The sequence below is a fragment of the Dromaius novaehollandiae genome, chromosome 25 (genome assembly GCF_036370855.1).
Source record: "Dromaius novaehollandiae isolate bDroNov1 chromosome 25, bDroNov1.hap1, whole genome shotgun sequence".
In the NCBI taxonomy this organism is placed as follows: Eukaryota; Metazoa; Chordata; class Aves; order Casuariiformes; family Dromaiidae; genus Dromaius; species Dromaius novaehollandiae.
The window spans coordinates 3,531,563-3,550,403 of record NC_088122.1 but is presented as its reverse complement, the minus strand read 5'-3'; the positions used below and the strand labels follow the sequence as shown (position 1 = coordinate 3,550,403).

General features: G+C 38.4%; 1 protein-coding gene across 6 annotated transcripts in view; it reads left to right on the top strand.

Moving 5' to 3' along the window:
* The window catches only part of RANBP3 (RAN binding protein 3), a 44,839-nt gene that overhangs the window by 20,473 nt on the left and 5,525 nt on the right, over nucleotides 1–18,841 (top strand). For 4 of the 6 annotated variants that reach the window (XM_064497543.1, XM_064497540.1, XM_064497542.1 and 1 more), the window contains 11 exons: nucleotides 3,856–3,892; nucleotides 3,980–4,066; nucleotides 8,176–8,247; nucleotides 9,472–9,537; nucleotides 11,047–11,139; nucleotides 12,199–12,302; nucleotides 15,055–15,174; nucleotides 15,799–15,902; nucleotides 16,773–16,851; nucleotides 17,554–17,656; nucleotides 18,562–18,686. In XM_064497543.1, the coding sequence (XP_064353613.1) occupies nucleotides 3,856–3,892; nucleotides 3,980–4,066; nucleotides 8,176–8,247; nucleotides 9,472–9,537; nucleotides 11,047–11,139; nucleotides 12,199–12,302; nucleotides 15,055–15,174; nucleotides 15,799–15,902; nucleotides 16,773–16,851; nucleotides 17,554–17,656; nucleotides 18,562–18,686 (990 nt within the window). The remainder of the gene's footprint in view (nucleotides 1–3,855; nucleotides 3,893–3,979; nucleotides 4,067–8,175; nucleotides 8,248–9,471; nucleotides 9,538–11,046; nucleotides 11,140–12,198; nucleotides 12,303–15,054; nucleotides 15,175–15,798; nucleotides 15,903–16,772; nucleotides 16,852–17,553; nucleotides 17,657–18,561; nucleotides 18,687–18,841) is intronic. The other 2 variants (XM_064497544.1, XM_064497541.1) reach the window with 1 other exon arrangement.

Sequence of the window (18,841 nt, the reverse complement as noted above, 5' to 3'; positions counted from 1 at the left end):
TTTAGTTCTGTATTTTAAAGGTAAACACTAAATAGAGTGTACTGTTACAGCTTTCACCTATTCATGTTGTCTGTACTTGTTTTTGCCTGGATTTTCCCTTTCCTATTCCGACTCATTGTGAAAAATCAAAAACTGACTATACTTTGAAGTTTGTGTAAGTTTTTCTGTACTAGTTTCTTGTAACAACTGCAGAATGTGTTTAATGATCTTGGGCATCACTTAATTCTTCTGAAATAGTGTAAGGAAGTGAGGGGAGGAGGGAATAGAGGAGAAGTGGCTTCCATTCTTAAATGAAGAATAAATTGTAGATCCTATTTTGATATTTACTGGTTTAAGTGTCTCTTGCATTTGGTTTCAAAGAGCAGAATGCAAGAGATGTTGAGTCACCTTAATAGTATCTCGTAGGATGAGATGGTCCCGGCTTTCAGTTCTCCTGTGAAAAACACACTTTTTTTCTACTTGTTTCTACACTCTTGTTTCTACTTGCAAAATACATGTCTTGCTGTAAAGTACAGATCAATGAGTAGCCTGCAAAGATGGGCCTATAACTGAAAGGCTATACTGCTGTTAGTTACCAGTAGTTGTAACTTCTGGTATTTTTTTCAACTTGCTCACGTAATGCAGTCCTAAACTGCTTGTCATGCATGCATTCCCCTGATTTATTTGTCTAGTCTCCAGATTCTCCACAATAAGCAACACTGGTAAGCAACTTCTGGCTGCACTGGTACTACTTAATGTGACTTTGTATGGAAATGAAACTTGGCCCAATGCATTGTGCCTGGGCCTACCCCTTGCCCTGGTCTAACTCGAACTGTTTGTCAGGTTTGACCAAAGATGACAGATGTATGCAGATCTTGGAGCTGAATTCCCATGCAGTTTGTGGAAAGAGGCAGGCTGCTACAGAAGAAGAGTCCTCCCACTGTCCCAAGCATTTGACCTCTCACTGCAGGTTATTCCACTTTGTAGCCCTCAGTGTAGGATCTGTGGGAAATCAAGCTTCATTAGCTCATGTGCTTACAGCTTTATTTAAAGTCTGTCTTCTCAAAATAAAAGTGACAGTTTTGAGTATTGCAGAATGGAGTTTAACTTTGCATGGAGTTCAAGTTGTACATATTTGGCTATTAACTACTTCAGGAACCTCAGTTTAAGATATAATTGTTACTTTGTACTCAACAAAAATACAGGGCTGTCTTCTAGATTGTATGTTTGGGTTGTATTTTCAAGTGCTGGTTTGCAATAGGTGATCTAGATTTAGCAATATTTTTTTCAAGATCTTTAAGAGCGAATTGGTCACTGGCGAGAGCATTATTATAGTACAAAAACAGGTTTATCCAAGGTTGAGAAAACTTGACTGGTGAATGCTCAAGTGGGGCAAGAGGGGGAGTGAATACTGACAGCGAGTTTCCTAAGAAAAGCAGGGGAAAAGAGTGGTGTTTTACTGGAAGTTAAATATAAAGTTGAGAACTTTTTTAACAGTGTTGGTAAATCTGCACTTGCGTAACTCATCAGTCATCTGAAAGTAGAAAATCAAACCTGGATGTCTTAGATGCTTAGACAGGAAAAGAGGTCATTTGGCCCATGTGTGCAGGAGGTCAGCCTAAAACACTGACACTTTCTTCCCTGGCCTCTAAATTCCTGAGTCAATGAAAGACACAAGTCTCTTGTTGGATTTTGCTGGTAGGAGTTACTGGTTGCTAACTCTACCTCAGCTTCCCCAACCAATAATTGACAGTACGAGTGCTCTGTGAATGGATAAGGATGGGAGGTAGTGTACTAAATTATCTAGATATTTAGATGCCTATGTAGGAGAAAACACATTTGAGAGAAATTATGCAGCCTCTGAGTAGGTTTGGCAATGTCAGTAACCACTGTAACACCCTGTTTGCTTCTGCATGGCTTTAATCTCCAAAAGCTCTTGGATGAGGAAGCATGGAAATAATTCTGAGAGTAGATACTTAGCTTTGTTTTGTCCTCAGTAGGTTACAGACTTGGATTTGGATGTTGATGCTCATTGCCCACTAAATGTAGTAACAATATTTATTTGTGCTTACATCAGTAATAGATGACAAAGATGTACAGCACAAGCTTGAGATTATCACAGGTTTGACTCTGTTTTATATCTGTATGTTACTCAAGCATTGAGAATACAGTATGCAACATTTCTGGAAGTTTTTGAAGTTCAGGGGGAATCCTTTGTTGATTTTAAGGAGCACTGCCAAATTTGCACATATGGATGTGTAACTTCGTTCATGCAAATTTCAGTTATCAAATGGTTTTCTTTTGCTTTTAGGAATTTTGCTAACAGTTGAAACAAATCGGGGGTGTTTGTTGCAACACTTTCTGTACAAAATAGTTTTCTTTTGTTTGGGGTTTTTTTCCTCACTTTGGGTATTGATGGCTGAAATTAATAGTTGGCATCATGGCTTTCCACTTGCCTTGTCTTTGGGGAAACTAGTATATGTTGGCAATGAAGATGCCTAAAAATATCGTTTGTAAATAATGTCGATTACTTGGCCAATTATGTAGGGACAGTATAAATCATAAAAACATAGTGTGATAGTGATTAGGCTGATAAATGTGTGTGGGGGTGGTACTCCAAAACAATAAATAGCACTTCATTCCCTGTATCAAAGGTTTCAAAGGTACCTGACTAGGATGCCAGTGAAGTAGCTGCTATTTGCTATTCAGAAAACACACCAAACCTTATTGCATAGGTAAAATTGCTTGTCCTTGCAAGTAAGTATATTTTTTTATTCACAAAGGGTGAGATAGTGATAGCACAGTAGCATCTAGATTCAAAGTATAAGTAGTACTAAATACAAATTTTCTCACTTTCTACTATTGCTGTATTCACAGTGTATCTTTTCGATGACAGTCCTGTGCAGCCTTAGCCAGTCTTTTGTGGTGCCCAATCTTTGTGTGTCTGTCCATCTTCCAGACCAAAGTACTAGCAGCAGTGGGGAAGCAAAAGCTCTGGAGCTGCAGTGGGCTCTGCCCAGGAGCCCATGGGGTGTGTGCGAGTGTGTGTGGGGGTCCGTTATATCGGGAAGTTCTGGAATGAGAAGAGGGTCCTAATGCTGCTCTTGTCGCCTTCCATATCAGAAGGAATCCATCATAGGATTGTTTTGCAGGAACAAGAGAAATTAGGTCAGCTAAGAAGGTGACGGCAAGTAAGAGTGGAGAGACTTCATCCCTTCAAAAAACATGTGGAAACTGGTTCAAAAACTTGTTAATATTGTGTTATTTGGTAGCCTGTGATACACTTTTTTTTTCTTTTGTTTTCTTTTCTTTTTTTTTTTTTTACTGGTACTGTGGAAGATACTGATGAAACTACCCAGTGTCAGTTCCTATAAGAACGTTATAGTGCTGCTTTATAGAGGATGCTTTGAAAGTCATCCCTCCAACACTTTGAACTGATGTCAGTTATGTTAATTAGCAAAACTGCTTTGGAATAAACTTCTTAGTAATTCATATGTTCGTGGTGAACTTAGAACTTCTGTGATTTTTTTTAACTGAAGCAAAATTTGAAAATTGTCATTTTCAAGTTTTCAAAATACAGGAAACATAATTGCTGAATAGTGTATAATAAAGATGTTCTTGGATATGAATTTTTTAGATACTCTTAGGTACCTTATTTGTAACTGAAATGGTTTGAATTCATCTTAAATTTAAGAGTCTCAGTAAAATTCAGTATGGCTATATGTAATTCATAAGAATAATACTTTGCCTTGAATACATATCATTGATACCCAAGAAGGTCTCCAAAGTGATGATTAGAGCATTTGGATGTATCCAAAGAGATTGAAATATTGTTCAGGATGTGATTATCGTTTCATCACTGTCATCTGATTTCAGAGATCAGCAGATGGATCAAGTCCAGAAGATGGAGATGGTAAGAAATTTGATCATAAGATTAAAAGGCACCAATGCATTTCTCTCCAGGATTTTGTGCATTTTCTCTAATTGCTTTTTTCTGCAGAATCTGATCGAGAGGATGGAAGCTACTGTCCACCAGTAAAGCGTGAGAGAACTTCATCTTTAACTCAGTTCCCTCCTTCCCAGTCAGGTAAATATTAATTATTACAGTATTAGTATATGGGAGAGGTAGGTTTCCTTTTTCTACTTTTTTTCAATCGTGCCAGCACCCTCATTACTATCTGCTGTGTTTTGCCTTAAAAGACCACATAGTGTGACTTTTTCTATAGTCTGTATCAGCAAATTCAGTCAAGCCCAAAAGAGTTGATGTGTTTTTTAATATTATCTATAAGCTGATATATCAATTTTGTAGTTTCAGCTTTTAATCTTATGCTGTTAAGCTGAAGAATCTAGAAATCATCTTGCCCTGCTGTGATCAGGTCACTTCTTAACTAATTATATAAATGCTAGCTTTTCTAGTTACTCTGCTGCCAGGCAGCTCTTCCAAGAGTCATGCTTTAGGTCATGCTTATGGGTTTTTTTTTTTTTTTTTGGGGGGGGGGGGGGGTTGGTTCTACTCTTATGTGGCTTGCTTTTTATAATACAGCTTAGATAGTGTTAACTTGGATTTCTATTCGACCTATACAAAGCTTCAAAGTTTTTTGGGGTTTTTTTTCTGTCTGACATTCAGATTCTACTGTGTATGTTTTCTGCCCCAGCCTCTTTCTTGGCTGTGAAAACAACTTCATTATTTCCTTATGTCTACTCGGAATGCTGCTCATTCTGAGCGGATAAGCTCATCTCCCTGGTTCGTTGCTTGAACCTTGTCTACCCTCCTATCCCCTCGCAGCTTCCAGTGATTTGCTTGTTTCTGCCACATCAAACAGAAGCTCTTTGCCTTCTGTTTAAGGACTTCTTTCCATTTAGTTGTATCTGATAGATTAGATCTGTTAACTTGAGATTGATTCCTAGGCGCTTTAAAGCAGGGATAATAGGAGTCTTTTGCAAGTACACCACTACCCCCAATAGCGGCATCTGTTCCCCCATCTTGATGGGGAAGCTACTTCAACAGCTTTTATAAATATACTATGGTTCATCAGCTTCTAAGATCACTGTATGTAATAGCTGCTGGTGCGATACTGCCACTTGCTATTAATATTAAACAAGAGATTTATTAAGACTTTTTTTTGCCAATTTTATTGCATTACCCTGATGCCTTGCCCTTTAGGCTTAGGTTTTTATGTCTGACCGTTGTGCAGGAGTTAATTATGTTGTAGGTTCTCTTATAGTGTTTAAATTCCTAATCATCTTCTGTTAATTCGGTCTGATGCAGCTTTGGAGGTAGGGCTTGATTTACTTATTTTACTTTATTCCCTCCTCACTTTGACCTGAGTAGCCATCTGCTGATGGCCGCTGCCTTGCTGTTGTTTAGATGAAAGTGCGTATGAGGATGAATCTTTGGCATCTTGCTGCCAAAGCACTTGGAGCTTTAAAGGTGACTTAAGCTGACCTTTAACTTTTAATTGAATTGTCTAGTTCTTAGTTGCAACCCATCAGCTAGAAGCTATTGCCCTAAGACTCTCAGCTGGACTTCAGTCTGAGCCACAAAAGCACATCGATTTACCCTGTGGTGGTTATTTTGCAGGTTGCAGAGATAGGAATGCAGCATTTTGCCTCTGCACTCAATTTAAGAACAACCTGTTATTTAAAAACAGAAATATTCTGTTTCACCAAAGTAGAATCCCTGGTGGGATTTACTATTTGGATGGCAGTAATTCCGTGCCAGTGTTTGATTAGTCAACCAGCTCCAGAAAAGTCTGAGTTGCATTTTAGAATAATCTTTTCTGTCAACTTTTTTTTGGCCTTCAGCTAACATTTGTTTCTCATGTTACTGTCAGTTGATGAGTCTCTGTGAGGTTTGTGTTGATTATCAATAGATAATTGGCCTCTTGGAACACTCTTTTTAAAAGATACCACTCTATCACAAACTCAGAAGTTTTGATTTTGAATCAAATAAAATGGGAGCACCAGTGGACTTGCAAATGCTCACTCTCTCTTTGGAAAAAATCCTAACGCTGAAGATCTAGCGAAGAGTAAGTATTCGGAAGTCATTAAAGCATGTGCTTTGGTAGCCCTAATTGGACATGCCTGAGTGTCTCTGAAGTGGCATATTTCTATGCAAGACAGTATTTTGGTGTGTGCTTTTTCAAGACTGACTGTTAAAATCCTGTTAGCAATAAGAAATAGCAGAAATACCTAGGTGAGTAGATCAGGCATAGCACTCAACATACTTGTTTACTTCAGCAGCAACAACAGGTACTTCAGAATTGGTTTGAGTGCCCTACATGCATTGAAGAACCACTATCAGGACCAGATCCCTAAACTGTGATTTATTTGGAGTGGGACCTGTGAACCATGATGCTAAAAGCTGTTCTGTCTCACATGCTGAAAGAATGGGCTTCTCCAGCTAAAGGGAAGGAGCACCACAAATTTGTTTTGCTGTTAGTGATCTTCACAAGAAAGCTCTTAAACAGGTTCAGAGATAGCAAAGACTGAAGACTGGAAGCGACTTGATTTGATAGTGTGTTAGTAATTCTGTGCAGGTTATCATGGATTTGCATTCAACTTGGTTACTCCTGACTGAGGAGCTAGCGATGTAGGATCAATTGCATTTCTCATCCTAATTAGCCATAGGCTTCTAACTGTAAAACCCTGTGAAACAGAACTTGGGGATGCTACATAGTAAAGCTTTGACTCTAGTTTGAGCCTCCATTTGGGGTATGTTGCCTGAACTTAGACGTTCTTGGGGTTGTATTGATCTGTGATTTTGAGATGCATGGATCTTTGTGCTAACAGAGTGTGAAAGACTTCAGCAAAGTGCTCTGCTGAACCTCCTTGTCACGGGTTACTCATGGGGGCCATCCAGTGTGGTTCCTCTCTGGGCACACTGTCTTGGGTTTGAGTCTGTCCTGTCCCTGCCCCAGTTTAACTAATAACTCTGGAAATGGATTGCTTTCCCCAGTTTATTAAACTAAGTTCAGAAATAATATTCTGCTGTAACCATGTGCATGGAAACTTGTGGCAAAATTCCTTGTGAAACCAAGCCCTTCAAGAGCCAGAGAATTCCTTTTATACAGATGATTCATCCTTCCTTTGGAGCCATTCTGTCTTGTATCACTGCTTAGCAGCAAGCCGCACAGTCTTACGTGAGGTGGGCTCACTTTTACAGCTCTTTTGCAAGTCCTAGTTCTGTGGGTAACTTACTCCTCTGTCAGCAAAACTGTATTTTCTGTAGACAGCCAGTTCTGTGCTTGGTATGTAGTGGCTCTGGGAGAGCTTGCCTGCTTCTTACTGTCTCCACTTTAAGTTTCTACTGCTTTGGCTTGGGGAGGACTGATGTACTTCTGTACATATACCCTGCACCCCCGGATTACCAGCTTCAATTCTGTTTCTAGGTTTTGCTCCTTTTTAGGACAGTTTCTGTAGTGATAATGGATCTTCATTTGAGATCCACTTCTACTGCCTGATGTTCTTATTTCTTCCAAGATAGTTGAGATCTGGGGTAAAGCTGTATTAGAAGTGCAATTTATTTATTTACTTTTTGAATGGGACATGTCTGAGCAGTTGTTTGCAGTTGGTATGGTTGGGTGTGTTTCCTGCCTGATGTGAGTGGTGTGTTTGTTTTTTTTGTTGTTGTTGTTTTTTAAGCTTACAGGCAATCACTTGAGCTGGCTGCTAAGTAAGGGCTCAAGTGGGTTGCATACACTGTAAGGCTTGTTGAAGTGTAGAAGCTAGTGTACACAAGTTATCTTGCTCTTAGTGCAAACCGTGCTGTCAGTCATAGGCCTCTTGTGAAGCCCGAGTGTTAGTTTTCACCATTTAGCATTTGCTACACTGCTTTCTGTCCTCTCTGCAGAGGCCTTTTGCAATGCGTTTTACATATTTTGTAATTGTATGGCACATTCTAATGTCTCTTTAATTCCTAATTCAGATAGAATTAAACCAGGAATCCTGTATGCATTTTCCCTCTTGAAGTAAAATTTACTCTTTCTTTGCTTTAGGAGAAAGAAAGATTTTTGGCAATAAGCTGTTTACTTTTGTGACTGTAATACTATTTTAGTGCAAGAAGGAAAGGAAAAAAAACCACCCAGAAAAATCACTTTCTCTTTGCAGCTGTAATATATCAGAGGAAGGGAGTTTATAATGAGATTAAACAACATACACAACTTGTCCTTCTTTTTCTTTTTTCCTTGCCTGCAGTAACAAAGAACAACGTCTTTATGCCGTCAAGCTTCTGTGAAACTTCTACGGGCAATTCTGACTCAGAACCAGGTGAGCTTCCTCGTTTTTCTGCTTTTCCTCAGCCAACTGCTGTCGGTCTGTCACGAACCAAAACAGACTATTACATGATATTTTAAAAGTAAGCCTCTAACTGGGAGAATGGAAACAGTGATTCGGATCTTGCAATTATGTTGTTCACTTAATTGCTTGCTTTCCTGCTTGCTGGATGCTGTTAAAATAACAATTAACAGTCATAGCTTTGGGAGTAGGGGAGGACAACTATCCAAGCTGAACCTATTCCCACCTCTAAACTGCAAGATAAAACTTCAGGGAAATTTTCAGATATCTGCTTTGAATACTGCTCTTTTAGATATCTAAAATCAAATCAATGATGAGACTGCAACTGTAGAATCTTACATGCAGTTAGTTCCTATGTTCACAGTCTGGCATGTTTTGCTGATCACCCTTGCTCTGTGTTAATGTTGTATAGCACGCTGTTATCTTATGCTTAGATAGCATTGAGTAATGCGCTCCAAGAGCGTACTGAAAATAGTTAAACTATATGGTAAGGTGCTGAGACTATTGGTTGTTTTCCCTTCCTGAGTGCAGCTGTTACGCTCCTTAAAACATAATTATGTTATACCTTGTAAGATAATGAAAACATCTGCAAGTTCTCGGGGAACTCATTTTTTTAATAATTCTGGATTTATGAAAGTTTTCTATTAAAATATTTTTTCTAAAAGCCTGAACTTCAATAAGTGAGTACAACTATAGGAATTTCTATGGTCATTTTACCATAAAAGCATAGCTAATGGAATTAAAATAAATTAATACTATGTTTAATGTATTTCTGATAATTAGTAGTAGGGTGCTTATTGGCAGCTGTTGCATTCAATCATGCTTTTGATTTAGCCTTTTCCTACTTAAAGCTGCTATTTCTTTTTTTTTTTTTTTTCTTTTACTTTCATGGAAGGAAGTTTGTTTTCTGTGAAAATGCGCTATGTTTCTCTAGAAAAACAATTTTCTGTTTCTTTCTTGCAACAACTTGTGTTTGTCTTCATGATGTATATTTGCTGTAATGTTCACTGGAAATTTAGACTTATTTTTGGTAGAAGGAAATCTGTTCTTTGGAAGTATCTTTCGACTTTGCATTGGGTATTTATAGAGCTTGTGAGTTGTTACACTGGGGAAGGCAGGAGCAATTTTATGACAGATTGTCTGAAAGTATGTTCTTCGTTTCATCTATGTCCCTGTAACTTTGGATTTTGCTTCCAGAGGAAAAGAGCAGTGGATTCCGGCTGAAACCACCAATACTTATCCATGGTCAGGCACCTAGTGCAGGTAAGTTCAATGTTTTCAGCAGCAATGGAAGGGAACTATGGTAGTTCAAGCAGCTTATCTCACGTAGGAGTTTTTTCAAACTACTGTTGCTACTGGAGATTGATAATACTTCTGTTTATGCAGGAAAAAAGCTCTGGAGTGGTTATGTCCATATCCACCATGTAATGTGTATAGATACATTAGAATTTTAGTTTGGATCAGTCATGCATTTCTTGAATGAATCTCCCAGTTGTCTCTGCTTAGCATGCTTTGGCTTGCTACTTAGAGTAGTCCTGCACTGCAGGGAATGAATTCCTTTAGTATCAAGCTGGAACAAAAGACGCATTCCAGGAGCACGCTGAATAAGTTCCAGCCATTAATGGGCACCGAGTCTGGGACCAGATTAGAGCAAGTCTGAAGCAGTCATCCACCCCCACTTCCTCCCCTCTCCCTGGCTACTGCATATAGTGCAGATGTCGGGTTCTGAACCTATTCCGCTCTACAGCTTTCTCCTGTTGAGCTTCCTGTTTGCTAATGTAGACCTAGCCAGTATGGGATGGACATTAATATTACAGCTCCATAGGAGTTTAAGGAAATAAAACTGATCTTTTTAATGGAAGTCATTATTCTTCCCACAAATAAAGTGAACAGTTTTCATACAAATAACAAATAATAAATTATTTTAAAAAAGAATTTTCAGATTCGACTTGCATTCTAGTGAAAAGTTGATGCGTGAACATTTGGACATAGGACAGTGTATATTTTTTGTTGTGTTGTACTTTGAACATAAGTGGCTTTTGTTGTTGCAAAATATTCAAGAGTTGCTATGGGTAACTTCTCTCACAGTATTTTAGTGGATACAGAGTTCATTGGTTTTCAGTGAAGAAATCTGAAATTTGGGGGATTTCCATAGCTTTCTAGAGTTGATCTTAAGATTTTTTTATTATCATTTTTTTACTAGGTTTTTTAAAGGTCAGTTGGCTTTCTGAATTAGAGCTATATAAAAGAATTGTAGTGCCTTATATTATCTTTCTACACCAAACCAAAGAGGCCAGGTTAGTTCTAAGAGCCAGTACATCTGACTGTATGAAGAATGGAGAGGGGGGGAAAAGTCATTTACCACTATCTGGAATTGACTTTGCTGGAAGTAGAAAATAAGGCTCGGGGGGGGATGTATAGCTGAGAATTACTTCAGTGAATAAATGGGATTGCTCTGATACTGTTCGTTTTTTCTTTCATTTTATGACCTTTATTTCTGAGTCACTGTCACAAATTTTCCTTGTATGCTTCCATGGTTGGGGTAGAAATTATATTTAAAAATTTATTTTAAAGCTAGGAACAAAACAATTGTCTTCTCTCTTTCAGAATAATTCTTTCTTGGGGCCTGGTAATGGGGGGGCAAACAAACCCAACTTTTTGAATGTCTAGTCTTCCATTATGTGTTCTATTGGAAATGCAGAAAAGGTTAGATGAAATTGAATTTTTCAACTTTAAAGCATTCTAGCTCTTGAAAAGACTTTCCACTTGCAGGTCTCCCAAGTCAGAAACCAAAGGAACAGCAGCGGAGTGTGCTACGTCCGGCAGTATTACAGGCACCACAGCCAAAAGCTTTCTCGCAGATAGGTAAATAATGTATTTGCTTTCCAGAATATTGCGGACAGAGAACAAAAATGCTAAATCTGTTTAGTGCAAAAGTCTGTTTTCACTCAGCAGCTGCCTTTCTTTTCTGAAAGGAAAAAAATAGAAAAACAAGTATCTTAAATGTTAAGTATATCTGCGTTAGGTAAAAAATAATAAAATTTTCAGTACTTATATGTGATTGCTGTCTTAAACTGCCAGGCTCTGAACTTTAGTGTAGTTGATGCTTGATTTTTTTTTTTTTTTTTTTTTTTTTTTTTTTTTTTTGGAATAAAAAGACATTTAAGGGTCTTTTGGATTATAAAGACATTGAAGATTGGCCGTCTCACATTACAGTGTTGATCATGATGTAATAAGCTACTGTTGATCAGTTGAGCAATAGTGGTAGACCTTAGCTAGCTGCAAAGTGATATAATGCCTGAATCACTAGACAGCGCCTCTGGGGTGGGGATCTTGCTGTAGCTGGGACTTTGAGCTTAACTCTTCATTCTTAGTTTATATAGAGTATGCTTATTGTGGTGTTATCAACTTAATATAGCTAATAGAAATAGGTGTGATTGGAGACTGGAAGTTTAAAGGAAAAACCTGTTCAGTGTCCATGTCTCCTAAACTTCTATTCCCTAGCCCAACCCCACCAGCCCTCCGCCTTCCGTTATTTTGAAGTTTAGTTGAACTTGGACAAGAACAACTTCAGCTAAAGTCGAATCTGACATAGAGCCAAACATCACTAGCTTGATTTCTAGGCACGCCTCTTGGCACAGGTTGAATTCTGTAGAGCTTAAGTACTAAGGCTTAAGTATTGGGGTATACATTTTTTGTATTTTATATAGTTTTCAGCAAGAGTTTAGTGTGTAAGCTGATAGTTTAGTCCAAAGCAGAGACCTGCTGTACATGCACAGTGGGGCAATGTTATATGTGTGCATGTTTTTGTGGACTTAAGAAAAAACAAAAAACAGCATGCAATTTACTATAGAAAACTTGCTTCTTTTGGGACACTCTAAATGTCTACAGAATTAATGTCAGTTTTGTCATTCCATATTGCAGTCCTCAGCAGCGGGACCAATGGTGTAAATATCTCACCAGATTCTGCAGCCACACCAGAATCACTAAGTAATGCAACACTGAAAAGTTCTGACTCTGAAGACAAGGTGAGTTTGAAAAGGATTCAAAGGACACTCAATATGGAAGACTTTAAACAACTATTCTCCGAGTAGAATCCAGTTGTTTTTGTAATGTGAGTCCAGTTTCATCAGCAATGGGCTCCCTTATCTACCTATACATTGGTAGTGCACTTTAGAAGCAGTAGCAGGTTTCATACTGTTGTAAATAGTATGCTATGTTACCTTTACTAAATCAAGAAAGGTAGCATAATGTTACTGAATCCAAATACTACAGTTCAGGGTGTTTTTTTGTCATAACTACTTTCCTCTTACAAAATATCAAAGAATAAGCAGTTCTACTCTTGTTTTTTTCTGTTGAGCCCTCTAGCTTTGTTTCTAGTCCTACTGTAAAATATTTCTGGTGCTTGAGTGATGCCTTTCCCAGTTCATGCCTGTTGCTGTTTGCCAATGTTGGCATTGATATTCTGTAATTTAAGTGTCATGGTTCAGTGGACTGATAGTCAGAAAACTGCTTTTTTCTCTGTTAATACTGGGGGTGGGGGTTGCCAAAAAAAAGCTGTCAACCCATGGCCCATGCCAGGTCTGACAAGAGCTCCTGTCAGGCCAGAGAAACTGGGAAGCATTTTTAGAACTTACATTCCAGTCAATAGGTTTTGGTTTCGAGCTGTCTTGATATTCGTAGTCAGGATCGACCACCTGCCTGCGGACGCAGTACTGTGCTTTGTTTGGGACTCCCCAGTATAAGGCAGACACTGACGAACCACCCAGATGATTAGTGGCTGGAGCACATGATACCTGATGAGAGGATGAGAAAGCTGGGTATGTTCTGCTTGGACAAGAGAAGACTGAGGAATGGAAACTGAATTTTTCTTCTCAGCTACCTAGTATGCAATGAAAGAATGAGGCCACAAGCATAATTTACGGTGGTGGTGGGATTCCAGTTGAATATTAGGACAAAACTTTCACATTTAGAGCAGTCAAACATTGAAACAGGTTACACAAATTGTAGGACTTCCATCCTTGGTGTGTTTGAAACTTGACTGCACAAGGCCCCAGGCAGCCCAGTGTAACTTTGAAGTTGGCACTGCTTTGAGCAGAATTTGAACCAAATGACGTTTAGACATCCCTTTGAACCTTAACTATTCTGTGATTCTTTAAGAAAGGTTCTCTAAAGAAGAACAGAATTTTATTTATTAATGTAAAATTTATCTTGTAGCTGGGGAGATGTTGCTGGATTGTCACTGTAAATGACTATGTGACTCACCATGTCAGAATGTTCAGGTTATTGCTGTTAGCTATGCTGGGATGTGGTCAAATGGGACATATCACTGTCCCCATGCTGTTTGGAAGAGGCTGCAGGCTAGGGAGGAACATTGCAGCTAGTGGCAAAAAAGTACCACACTACACAACTGCAGGCTTCCATGGCTTCTGTTTTGCAAGACCAGGAATTTAATTTGTATGAGTCAGTGTATGATTCCAGCAGAAATTATTTACTTCCTTGGAAGTATGGGGCTTGTACTTTCAAGCTGAGAAGTCTTTTATTGAGAGAAAAAATCTCCTGTTTCCATATGTGTATGGCTATGTTCAGGTGGGTGTCATTTTTAGTTCCTTCCTTAGCGAGGGGTAGAAGGGATCATGGAGGCTTCTTGCTAAATGATTATCCCCCCCAAGAACAAACACTAGTCAAATACTTATCCACATAATAAAAATGATTGGGATACCTCTGGCAATGACTTTTTCTCTGCTGGGCCTCATGCATTCTGCGGTTGTTGAAGCTGAACACAAATAGTTTGTGGTCATGTTGACTATTTAAGTATTAGGATATTGCTTAGCCCAAGAGCTTCTCCCTAGCTTGTACACTGAGATAGAGTTCTGCAGGCAGCTTTCCTCACTTTCTGTGACTGAGTGCAGCAGCGAGGCCTTTCTCATGTTTTAAACCCTTACTGAAGTCAAACAAACCGAAGCAACCAAACTCTCCTTTGTCGGAGCGCAAGACTGGGAGTGCAGGCCCCTGCATTGAGAAGCTACACTGCAAGTTTCACAAGGTGGCTGATAATCTTTTTTTTTTTTTTTTTTTAAGAAAAATACTGTTCAGCTTTCAGCAGGTGAACTCTTTATCCGTGTGTTTTCCAGAGCCATTTTAAGAGGCAGAATCAGCCAGGCAGATAAAGATGTTCTAGATGAGCAGTTTTATGTGCCTGTTCAGTGAGCAGACTTTGCACATAAAACCTTTTATAATGCACAAAAATAGCCCAAAGCCTAGGAGTCACAACTCTTACTTCTACTGGTTAATCTTCACTGTTGTGCTTGGAGCACTATGATTACAGAGGAACAGTGTGTGTGTTTCGGTTGCTGTGTTTCAGACCGGGTCTCATTCTACCCATTTTTTTAGGCCCATAGTTTAATTAGCTAATTTCCTGTGGCTTACAATGTAGTCACTGATGGGAGGCAGCCTTTTCTGAAGAACAATTGAGAGAAGGCTCCTGGTTCAGGGGGAGTAAGTGACAGATGACTTCTATCACTTTCTTTGTTTTCAATTATTTCTTGATTCAATAGTCATAATTGGCCTCATGCTGATTTTTGTTAATTACTGAAATTGCCGGAGACTGTAAGATGTCTTATAAGATGTCCTACAAATAAGTGAATTTGTGTCAAATATCTAGGATTAATGAGAATTACTGTAAAGGAAGAATACACAGTTACTTTAATGTCTGTTTTTGTTTAAAAAAGATTGGTCTTAATAATCTAGGCTAAAGCTCTCATTTTTTTTTTTCTTTAGGTGAGAGAATGTCAGAAAAAAGAATCTAACAACACTTCAGATGATGACAGCTGTGAGAAGGCAGAGCTCAATGCACAGCAAGCATTTGTATTTGGGCAAAACTTAAGAGATAGAGTTAAGGTAAACACATTTGTTATCTTGACTGAGAGTTGTTGACTTTAAGTTAGGATAAGAAACAGTGGAACAGATTATTTGTTGGCATATGTATTGCAAACAGATATGTTTATGAAGCTGTTTTAATCCCATTATACAGTGGCTTCAAGCTTCCATGTACATATCAAAAATAGGAGCTGTGAACACAATTCAGTTGGCTTAGTAAAACTAGTCTTCCAGTCATTTAATAAACAAATGTTACTGTTTAGTTTAAGAAGCTTTTTCAAAAATAAAAGCAGCTACTATGGTCATAGACAACATCTAAAACTCAGTGTGATTAAATGTTTTTTTTATTCTTACCTTTTGGGCCAGAATTGAGTTGAAATGCATTCCTAAGATACTCACTTGCAACAAAGATTCCACAGAACAGGGGAAAAAAAGAAACAGGACATCATGGGTTCAAACCTGTGCATGGGGTAATTGACTTGGGCTGTTAGGACCTCCTGTGCAAGACTGAGAAAGTGCAGTACTGGGACGTAGACTTCTGTGGTTTTAGTGCAGAAGGTTTGTGGATGGAACTTTGTCTTGGTAAAGAATACTGATAATTTCATGGTTGGTAGTTGAAACTAATAAATTTATTTATTTTTATAGCTAGGAGATGAAAGTGATGAAACTGCTGATGTGCAGAATGCTGGCCTTCCAACATCAGACACACCTTCTGCAACAAATTATTTTCTACAATACATCAGTTCCAGGTGAGACTACAGAGAAACCCTATAGGACAGCTTTCCTTAATCTATGTACAAAATTATTTGTGATTCTGTTCTTTACTGGATGCAAGGTTAATACTGGGTCAGTGTGAACAAAGGCTTCAGAAGCCTGAGGTGATTCAGATTTTATTTGTTTTTTTGCCTTTTATTTCTCTCTTATCATGGATACTCTCCCCCACCCTCCATCCCCCTCCTGCAAAATGCATCAGGAGGATGCTTTTTCTAGAAGAACTGTGTATTCACCAAGGAAGGTGTTAAAGGCTGAGATTTGATTGTAATGTCAAAGCCTCCCCAAAAAGTTTCACGGCTAGTCTAATAAAAGGTATTACTGCTTCCTGCTACCTTTTCTTCAGTTGTGATATTGCAAGTGTTTTAATTCTTTTCCTGACTTTCAGAGAAAATTGACCTCTTATCTCTAAGGGACAAAAAAAAACCAACAGAGAAATCATAAATCCTAGATGGTATTAAGAGGCAAGCCTGAAGACTAGATGTCTTGTTCTTTGAGTTTGCCATGCATGTAGAATACTGTTAAGAACAGTATGTGATATGATTAAACAGTTAGCCCTCACCTAGCATTCTGCATTTTTCAACATGTAATTAGATCTGTCTAGGTAAAATATTTACAGTGAGGAAAATCACTTGCTCTTACTCAGAATTCTCATTCTGCAAAAACATGTGCTCTTGTGTTGTCTCATGTTACCAAGTTGAATTAAGTTTTGCTTTTGTTTCTTTGGAAGCCAGTAGTTGATTTTTAAAGCCAGTGACAGTTGTTCATGTTTTAGGAATTTTATCAGTAAAGGATAAATAGATTTTTTTTCTGACTAAAGAAAGATTGGGGTTTTGTCTTCCTTCCAGTCTAGAGAACTCTACGAACAGTGCAGATGCGTCCAGCAACAAATTTGTTTTTGGACAGAACATGAGTGAACGAGTCCTAGTAAGTAATTTTCTCAGTAGTTTGTGTTATGGATTCCCACTCTGGAAATTTGAGAGACTTTATTGTCACTGAAGCAGGCTTTTCTGTCAGTGGTTTACCTTGTACTACCTTTTTCAGTGTAATCTGGTGGGTTTCATTATGAGAGGTTGTCTGTATTAATTGTCTGCAACTGCAGAACTCTCCAGGATTTCCTGGCGAAGCACTACCAGTGTGAGGAGATTGCATACCTTCTCTATAGAGCTTGTGGTTCTCAAATCCAAGCACTTCAGATGTCACACAGCTTGCTTCTCTTTCAGTGGCTTCTTCAATATAAGTATTTGAGCATATCTCATGCTTGCTGTCCTCCAAATTGAGAGAAGTTCATTAATGTGACTCCCCCAATGATGGCATTTCAAGTCCAACAGTATGGCAGCTACAGTTGAACAGTAGCTGAAATTGTTCTGGTTTGTTGAACACAGGGTTGAAATTCAGTTTTGAGTCAAGGGAAAAATGATTGTTTTTAGGTCAGGCTGCATTTGACTCCATGGTCAGGGCAGCAGGATAGTTTATACTGTGGAAGCATGTCATCTGTGGGATTTTCCTATTTTTGTATGGTTTATAAATACTAGGGGCTTCTTTCAGTAATTGCTCAATAGTCTTTTTCTGTAAAACAAAAATTAACGTGTATGCTTTCTTCTGTTTACCTCCTCTTATTTTGTGAAGAGTCCACCAAAATCAAATGATGGTAGTACAGAGAGTAATAAGGAGAATGCTGCTACAGAGTCTGGGTCTGAATCATCATCTCAGGAAGCCACACCAGAGAAAGGTGAACACTAAAGTATATTTTTAGGAATGGTAGTTAATCCTTGTTTAAATGACTGCATTTTTTTTCAATATCTTACTGCTTTATAAGAACTTGTGTTGCCTTTATTGCCCCCTGTAACCAACACTTAAAGGTACTGGCTTGGGATGGGGAGGTAGCGTGTTGGATGCTATAGATCCTCTGGTCCTATTGTCTTTAAATACGTACAGGCTATGCTGGCATTTTCATTGTTGTTCTACGGTATTGGGGTTGTCTTAAGCAGAATGAAAGCAGCAGGAATTAACAGAGAAGCTACTTGGACCTATAGATTTTAGAAGAAATGTGGTTACCCGTTTTTTAACAATTCTGCTACTCTTCCAGTGTCTGAGTAAAATGTATATTGTGTTGTGTGGGTGCACCAAATGTAGTGTTTGAACCAGGAGCTGTCTGCCGAGTTCTAGACTTCTGTGATTCTTCAAATTGGCAACATTTTCAGGAAATTTTGTCAGCTATGAGTTTTCTCCAGCAAACTGCTTGTGAGCCAGTGTGAGAGTGGAAAATGAATCATGCCTTACATGTGTAGGTACAACTGTGTAGCTGGTAGCAGTACCAGCACTGCTCGAACACCTACAGATATGGATGTGTCTGTGTTCTAGCAAAGGTTTTGCATAGTTGTATGTAGAAAAATTGTAAGTGTGTGGGGACAACATTTTCAGTAAGTTGTCTCCTGTCCTTTACATCTTCATGTGCTTTTAAAGCAAGTCTTGAAGACAGATTGCTTTAAACTTCAGATCTATTTCTATTCTTCTCTTCCTGTCTGTCTTCTGTACTGTATTTCTCTAAATTCTGGTATACTTGTGAGACCTTTATAAATCTTCAATAGTTATATGCAAATTGTTCTCAAAATAAACTTTCAAAATGTTGTTCAGCTAATAATATTTCAGAATCACTGGCAGAGTCTGCAGCAGCCTATACTAAAGCAACAGCAAGAAAATGTTTACTGGCGAAGGTAGAAGTGATTACTGGGGAGGAAGCTGAAAGTAATGTGTTACAGGTAAGAAACTGGTGTTCAGATTCTTGCTTGAATTAGTGATCTTTTAGAAGAACATTCAGTCAAGATTCAAAGCTTTCTGATTTCAACAATGATTTATTTCTCATTGCAGTTGTTCATTAACTTAAATATGTTTATTAAATATATCCCTAAGAAAA